We start from the raw sequence: 9,003 nt of genomic DNA, 5'->3' as shown, positions 1-9,003 counted from the left end.
TGAAGTGTGTCAAGTGAAATAACATATAGATGCTTGCGCTCACCTTTAAAATAGATGTAGTGATGTCATAGCCATTGTGACGTCATAGACATTGTGATGTTACTACAGGGTTGCGCTGACATTTTGGTCATTGGGAAAATAAGTCAAAAGTTTAAAAAATATGTGAAATCCCTATTTTTAGCGGCAGCTGAGTACGTAGCTGAAAGATGGGTACAGTTATATAGACATTTATTACAGTTTTCCAATACAACACGAAGTCCCTCCATGCAGGCACTACATGGGTTTTTGATAAAGATCAAGACATTAACTGTAATACAGAGAGAGGTCGGTAGAGTAGGCAAAACTGTCATCAAGTAAAATTACTGTTACTTTAAAATAATAACTACTGAAGTAGAAGTAAAAGTAGTCATTTAAATGATTACTTAAGTAAAAGTAAGAAAGTATCTGTTACAAGAATACTCAAGTAGCAAGTTACTTCACTGGAACTCATTTAATAGCAGTTTAATGCCATTGAACTGTGTCAAATCAATGTGCCCTATTACCATTGAATTTTTACTATTACAACAGTAATGTAAATAATGTGATACAAAAAGTTAATGAAGTACAAATTCATGAAACTCATGCTGCTAGTATGTTAAAAGTTATAAATGTAAATGACAATTAATTATTCATACTGTTGTTGGTGGGGAATTCAGTAGATTGACTGATTTAAACTACTCCCAAAGTATTTGCATAACCTGAAACACACATTCGAGTCATGTGGTTTGGCCTGCCACGTTCAGTGGGAGGGCTGTGTTTGCAACCACACCTGCACCTTGTTCGTCTCAATGTATATAAACCCGTGCTAAAGTGTACAGGGTGTTGGTCATTGTCGGTGTAATGTCTGAATGTAACGTGTTTATGTTAGATGTATTCTTGTGTATTATGTTTGTTTAACTTCATTTGTTTCAGGTCCATGTTTATTGTTTCTAATACGTGAGTGCCGCTGTCATTTATGTTAATAAATGTTCGTCCCAGTCGGTGGAGTCTGTGCGTCCTGCCCCTCGCCCTACGGCACTCGGGCCGCCACACGTAATCACAGTGCATTATTTCTTTATTATATTAAACTTTTGTACTGGTGTTAAAACAGTCCAAATATTATACATTGATTCATATACTAAGTACTAAAAGTGTTATACATTGATTGATGTACTATACATCAACTTTTTTATGGCTACTAAATAAAGGTACAACACTGAGCCTGATAAGTATAAACATTTTAAACAGCTTTTTATCATTTAGGTTTTTTTTTTTTCCTTTTGTGCAAGTCTAAATTAGTCCACTGGGACAATGACACACAAACACTAACACCAACACATCAATGGTCCCTCAATTTAGAGTATTTTTTATTTGAAATGGAGCCGAACTGAGCATGACAACACTGGGATGGAGCAGCGGGTAGGAGAGCCTCATCTTCAGCGTTGCTTGGAGGTGCTCTCCATAGAAGTGATGGCCCAGGGGTGGAAGAATGCCATTCTGGTGGAGAAGGCGGGGTGCCAATGAGACAGGTGTGTCATGCCTGCAGAAGACACTGTCAGAGGCAGATAAGCAGAAGGACAAGGTGAAGTAACATAGCTCAAGGTCCCTACTTAACTGCACCATTTAGAAAGCATGCATAACATAAAGATAGTTGTGAAAGCCTGAAGGTCTACAACAGGCAGTAATGAACTTTTCTAAACTGGATTTATGGGTTTTACATTGCGCAGAGGCTGAACGATTTTTAATTTCGACCTTTTGACAGTGTGTTTACAGTATTTACTTACTGTAGCCCAGTCCTTGAATGAAGTATTTCAAGGCTTCTGCCAGCTTGCCAGGCTATAAGGTAAGAACAGGACACAATAGATTACACAGTGCATCACTCAGTTTGAATGCAAGAGCATTATTTTAATGGGTAACGACAGACCTGATCAAGCTGTGGTAGACCTCCACAGTCAGCCATCTTCATGAGGGACAACATGAAGGACAATGTTATTCACCACAAGTTCATCACAACGTTCATGATTTATAAGCCCCCAGTGACATATAATGACTTCTGCATTTATAATGAGAGTCAAATAAAAAAAGCAAAACATAACATTTTAAGTATTGCTTTGCTGAGGTTTGAAGGTCACTAACTTTGAGGAGGGTTGTCTTTGAGGGATTCATTTTGGAATTGCAGTCAACCTACGACAGAAAACACAAACATTTGCACGCAGGCTCCCAGGTACATATAGAAGTTTGATTTGAATGCTGGGTTGGATTTTGAATGTTGTTTTTAAACTTCTGCATGTAAAACAAGCTGTACATACCACAGCATCCACCACAGGAGAGTCATCTCCTACCACCAGAAGAGTGTGACACCTACAGCAACAAAACCTTTCAGCCATGTGGTGGCACAGGGGCATTTTACATCAAAAAATAACATGGAATAAGGATAAAAGAGAAACAGTTTCTCACTTACTTTAGAGTCTTTCTACCCAGAGAAGTTCTCTTAATGTTCAGTTTACTTCGGCTGAAAATTGATCAGATCTAATAAGACTGGGAGCTGTTCATATGACAAACAAGTCTAGAAGCAGAGAGCTCAGAAGATTCCATAGAATGCAGATGTCAGTCATACCTGTTGTAGGACTTCATAAAATGCAGAAGGTTGGTCTGGTTAATCCTTTTGCTGATGTTGTGATGGAAGGTCTTTACAAATTCTGCCTTCTTCTTAATCTCCTCCTGCCACGGTGCCATAAAGGAGTCAGTCCAAGACGCAATCAGTCACAAAACATCAAAACTTGATGTGAATATGAAATTAAATGTCTCTTCCTCTATATGCACAGTCTGCACAGGCACTCGAGACAGAAATGTATAATAAAAAGAATATGTAAAAAAAAAAAAACATTGTTGACCTTTTGATGGACAATAATGTAGGCATCTGGTTCTTTAGTTACGAAAAGGACACAGTCTAAATTCAGGACAGCTCATTTGGAACACTCATCTTTAGTAATAAGGCATTTAACTTTTAAATATTCTAGTTCAGTGTTTAGTGACCCAGTCCACAGTACACATGAAATGGCCCACATGTTTATTCTAACCCAGCCCAGTACACCTGTACCAGGTGTTCATTTTCCTAATGGCTTGGTTTAGGAGCTAGGATGATGTTGTCAGGAGCTGGGATAGAGGGAAAATGTGGGATGTCAGATGTATCACAAGGACTGGGTTGACAAGTACTGCTCAATAATACATACAATATACATTTCATTTTAGGCGTTATTTCGTACCTGACCGAACAGGTGGGAGATGACAACACTGGGGGGACCAAGGGCCCAGCTGGAAATCTGTGGAAAGTGTGGGTTGATCTTTAGTGGCTGGAGTACACATAAGCTTTGATCAAATACATTACTTTATTAAAAGAGGCTTGACACTTTTCTAAGGATCCCAAAAGAATAAAAATATAGGGTCGATTGTCACCATATGATTGGCATGAAAGGTTAACTGGAAACTGCAGAAAACTAAGAGTAATATGCTGAGAACTATTTGTTATCACATTGAAAGTTATATGGATTCAGTGAACAGCCAAGACACAGGGAACAAGACGGTTTAAATACATGAAGTAATAAGACTTAAACAAGACAGGTGCAAATAATAAGGAGCAAAGAAAATGAAACTAAGCAACGGAACCACAACAAGGAAGTAAAGCAAAACAAAAGACATGAGACAGGGAAACCATAGACATGGACGCTAGGTGGGACCAGCTAAACGACATAATTGTAGAGATACAGGGATCGTGATGTTTAAGCAGGGTGTTAACAGAATGATAATTACTATTGCATTAGACTGTGATACCTTGGATGCTGCCCGGTCTGCCCAGCCCTCTGCCTGAGCATTAATGTTCATCAGGACAAGGCCCTCAACCAAGTCTGGGTACTTCAACTGCAAGACATTTATGCATGAGCAGTCAAAGGGAGATAAACCTTCAGGGCAAAATTACTTACTATATGTCAAACTGTTGTAGTTAAATGAGCAATTAAGAGTCTCCATATTTGGCATTCTTGCACTTTACATTGCACTTAGAAAAAGGTTTGTTTACATGTGCAAGCAGAGGAACAATAGTGAAGTGTCAGTATTCTGGAGAGTTGATGTCTAGCTAGCTTGACAGCGTAATGATTAGGATTATGCTGCAAGTATCAACACTTTGTTACAAAGCAAGAATTTCACCAAGGAGTAATCCTTGTTTGATCATTGTGTTAAAATCTATTGGGAAGAAAGACAGTGCTACAACTCACAGCGAACCGTGTGAGGATGTTTGCTCCTGCTCCAACACCCATTCCAATAACACTCTTAATTCTGTGGAGAGAAAAAAATGTACATAACTTTAAACCATTAAAGCGCAAGGTTTCAGATTAGAACAAGGATTGACAGTTTAATCTCAGAGTAAATGGCTAATCTGGTTCACTCACTTAAAATGCTTGAGCACAATTGGGAGGGTCTCGGAGAGCTTGTCCATTGAGGGATATGTGAATCTACAGGAAAAAATTGCCCTGAGTGAGTTATAATTCTAAGGGACGCCACTGATTCTTCAGGATTTGAACCTGCTAAACCTAGCTATGATGTACTGGGAGCCACAGCCATCAATGTAGCATATGAACGCTAAGAAAAAAGTTCATGAAAGAAACCCTGGTGCATGACAAGCCGGTGCCAGCTAGACATGCTGACAGTCAGGGCCTCCAGATGTTAGTTTAGGTGGGCACCAACACCATGGCATAGAGTCGTCCTGTCTGACTGCCAGGAAGGAGTGGTCTGAGGGCAGACGGAGGGCTATGGAGTAGGTTCTGATAAATATACATTCTGGAAAAAATTGTATGGGGTAGCTGAAGGTCACATTTTAGATTAGATTTAACCTTGGAATGTCTTTCAGCCCCTGAAAGAACATTGTGGCATATGGTGCACTCACGCTCACCCTGCAGGGAAGGTGCTGGCACCCTCATGTTGCCCAGGAGCGTTGACCTGACACACGGCAAAGTGTCGCATGATTTCCTGCATGTCCTCATCATAGAAAAGAACGTCGAAGCAAGTTTTGTCTGCAGACATGCATTCCAGGGTCATTACAACACAATAAATGACGCTTATGCTAAGTTTTAGACTTTAGAGCAATCAGCTACGTGCCACAAGCAACAGTATCAGAGTCTTACGGTTCATTCCGATGTCATGGTAGGTGAGGATGACCGGTCGGTTATCCCTGGGGATACCTGCCATGGTGCAGCATACAGTGCCAAAGGGGGTCTCCACATTGTCCTCCTATAAGACCCAGGTGGAGTATAAAGGTCTAGGTCTAGATGTATAAGAAAAACCTCTAAAAAGAGGTCTGATTCCACTGCAGTGGTTTTGTGTGTCAGGACATTACTCTGTCACACTTAGAACTACTTCTGTGGAATGAGCCTCTTATCATGAGGAATGTCAATCATTTATTTATTATTTATCATTAACCAAGTTAATTTGTTTACAAAAGATCATGTTTGACTCAGAAGACACATGACAGTGCTTGAAAACATGCTTTATGGGTAAAAGCTTTAGCCTATTGAAACATCTGTGAAAAGGTAGTGCTACTTACCACAACTTGACCCCAAAATGCCCCCTTAAAATCCTTCAGACAAAACACAGAGAAAAATAGATTTTGGAGTGGTAACATTTCATTCTGGATGTGAAAAGATCCATCCCATAGACTTTATTCTATTAACAGTACTCAATGTCTGAAAATACAGCCTTATCTTACCGGACACAACGGGTCCATACAAAAGGCATCATCAGATGTTTCTTCATCATCCTCCAATAGAGGGTTATAGAGGGCCTGGGGGTTAAGAAGCAAAAATTCTCAGTACAAAGTTAGATAAAACTTGGTTGTAAGGTAGTATTAAACAAGTATTCTCTTTTTAAAACATTTGCCCAACCTACCCTTTTTGCCATTATCCCAAAAGTTGACGAGCAAATATTCCTCGCTAAATCGATTCCCTGTCTGAATACCGTCTGCATTGCTGGTGCCACTGTAAGGGTCGTTTCCTTTTGGTCACAGAGATTCAGTACAGACTTATTTGGATATTAGGCTGTGCAGTTCCAATTTAGAATATTTGCAGCTCTCCTGTAATAGTAATATTATGACATCACTAAAATACTTTTGAGCAGTTTAATGACAGATTCCCTAAAATCTATATGACAAGAACACCATGCCACTTTTTAATGCTTGATGAAGTATGTTTTGGATGTTACAGCTGTTTTTCTGACAGACCTTCTCTGTTTGAAATGCATCAAAATGATCCCTAAGAGACTAAACATTCCACTGTACCTTGTTCTGTAAAATTCAGTAGTAATCCACCACCTATGGTTAGGTTTAATTCACCCTATTGTCTCCCAACCTTTGAACTGCTGAAGTGTGTCAAGTGAAATAACATATAGATGCTTGCGCTCACCTTTAAAATAGATGTAGTGATGTCATAGCCATTGTGACGTCATAGACATTGTGATGTTACTACAGGGTTGCGCTGACATTTTGGTCATTGGGAAAATAAGTCAAAAGTTTAAAAAATATGTGAAATCCCTATTTTTAGCGGCAGCTGAGTACGTAGCTGAAAGATGGGTACAGTTATATAGACATTTATTACAGTTTTCCAATACAACACGAAGTCCCTCCATGCAGGCACTACATGGGTTTTTGATAAAGATCAAGACATTAACTGTAATACAGAGAGAGGTCGGTAGAGTAGGCAAAACTGTCATCAAGTAAAATTACTGTTACTTTAAAATAATAACTACTGAAGTAGAAGTAAAAGTAGTCATTTAAATTATTACTTAAGTAAAAGTAAGAAAGTATCTGTTACAAGAATACTCAAGTAGCAAGTTACTTCACTGGAACTCATTTAATAGCAGTTTAATGCCATTGAACTGTGTCAAATCAATGTGCCCTATTACCATTGAATTTTTACTATTACTATTACAACAGTAATGTAAATAATGTGATACAAATAGTTAATGAAGTACAAATTCATGAAACTCACATGCTACTAGTATGTTAAAAGTTATAAATGTAAATGACAATTAATTATTCATACTGTTGTTGGTGGGGAATTCAGTAGATTGACTGATTTAAACAACTCCCAAAGTATTTGCATAACCTGAAACACACATTATGAAGACTTCCATTAAAATTAAATTTATTTCAAGATTAGACTAGGAATGGAAAGAAGTACAATGTAAGAAAGAATTAAATAGGTCCTCTGAAAAAGCTGAAATTGTCAGTCATGTAAAGCTTTTACAAGATGAAGCATAATGTCATGGAATGTTAGCCTCCCCCGAGTCATGTGGTTTGGCCTGCCACGTTCAGTGGGAGGGCTGTGTTTGTAACCACACCTGCACCTTGTTCGTCTCAATGTATATAAACCCGTGTTAAAGTGTACAGGGTGTTGGTCATTGTCGGTGTAATGTCTGAATGTAACGTGTTTATGTTAGATGTATTCTTGTGTATTATGTTTGTTTAACTTCATTTGTTTCAGGTCCATGTTTATTGTTTCTAATACATGAGTGCCGCTGTCATTTATGTTAATAAATGTTCGTCCCAGTCAGTGGAGTCTGTGCGTCCTGCCCCTCGCCCTACGGCACTCGTGCCGCCACACGTAATCACAGTGCATTATTTCTTTATTATATTAAACTTTTGTACTGGTGTTAAAGCAGTCCAAATATTATACATTGATTCATATACTAAGTACTAAAAGTGTTATACATTGATTGATGTACTATACATATATGAACTGTTTTCTGTATCCTTATGTCTATAAATTAAAAGAATTAAAACATTTAAATGATAAATAAATTACAATAAATGTATAAATGTTCACAAATAAGAAACTACATTGGTCTGCACTTTTCTCCACAGATTCAAGGAACTCATGAAAGTTGGAAGCTATAGAAACACATAATACAGAATTATAGACTGACTGATGTGTGAGCAGAAAGATCACTGTGATGTTCTCATATCTAAAGCACTCAAAGCATTGATGTTATGTAAATGAACTGTGATCTGATTGGTTTAAGGAAATAGATTCACCTACTTTGAAGTTCAAGTTTTTATCAAAAGGTTAGAACTGGTTGACTATACTTTGTCTGTTCTGCAACAGGAAATTTAAACATTTATATCCGAAGTATTACGCGATAGAAATCAGTTCAAGACTACCCGTTATTGACCGCTAGATGGGGGAAGATACGAAGAAATAAATGAGTCCAGATCCTCCTGCCCGACTTTACGGTGAGACTCTGCTTTTACGTCATTAAAACGCTAAAGAAAAAAGGCCGCCATATTGTAGTTCCATAACGTGAAAAGGTGTCATTTTGTATGCCAAAGAATGAATAAACACCATGCCATGCCTTGAAGACGACGAAATTGCAATCAATTTAGCTAGCCATAAGAATAAGAATAGCTGTTTGATTTACATAATCACAAATATATTGCATGTACATACATCTACATTTCAGTCGATCAAAATGTTTCACGTACTTATAACCGCAACTTTATGTTACAGCGGTCATATCAGATATTTACCAATATAAAACGCAACAGGTGTCGTGTTCTGTAATAGAACATTTTAACATTTATATCCATATTACACTGCATAAATCAATTCAAGACTGTAGAGTCGTCGTACCAAATGACGTAAACTCAATATAAACCGCTGACTTAATTTAATGAACAGTATTAAGATAATGAGTGAGTACAGCGAGTCTTGTCTTACTGATGCCTGTTCTAACTGAACATAGGCAGACTCCTGCATGCTGACTGGTCTAGTCACCAAACACCTGCAGCTATGGCAGCTCGTAGCAGGCAAACAGAACAGTCATTTATTCAAATGATCTACACTGACAACAGTTCTGGAATGTTACCCCTGCCATAGAATTAAAAAGATTCAAGTTCAGCAAATGTTAGCGCATTTGACAATGGGACAGAGACAGAGCAGG

The 9,003-nt window shown here is 38.2% G+C and overlaps 1 protein-coding gene across 1 annotated transcript; it reads right to left on the bottom strand.

The window, feature by feature from the left end:
* Positions 1-980: 980 nt before the first annotated feature.
* On the bottom strand, positions 981-5,448 carry LOC145659186 (protein NDRG1-like). Its single transcript, XM_081720331.1, has 13 exons — positions 5,196-5,448; positions 4,964-5,084; positions 4,464-4,526; positions 4,290-4,350; positions 3,850-3,936; positions 3,285-3,371; positions 2,636-2,739; positions 2,480-2,530; positions 2,328-2,379; positions 2,155-2,202; positions 1,943-1,978; positions 1,803-1,854; positions 981-1,570 (listed from the first exon to the last, which is right to left on the bottom strand). The coding sequence occupies exons 1-13, from the start codon at positions 5,257-5,259 to the stop codon at positions 1,455-1,457; spliced, it is 942 nt and encodes a 313-aa protein (XP_081576457.1). The 5' UTR covers positions 5,260-5,448; the 3' UTR covers positions 981-1,454.
* Positions 5,449-9,003: the final 3,555 nt, after the last annotated feature.

Source organism: Electrophorus electricus, chromosome 9, assembly GCF_041902795.1.
Source record: "Electrophorus electricus isolate QZ-2024a chromosome 9, ASM4190279v1, whole genome shotgun sequence".
Classification (NCBI taxonomy): domain Eukaryota; kingdom Metazoa; phylum Chordata; class Actinopteri; order Gymnotiformes; family Gymnotidae; genus Electrophorus; species Electrophorus electricus.
Note: the sequence above shows the minus strand (reverse complement) of the source record. Positions and strands in the feature narration are given on the sequence as shown.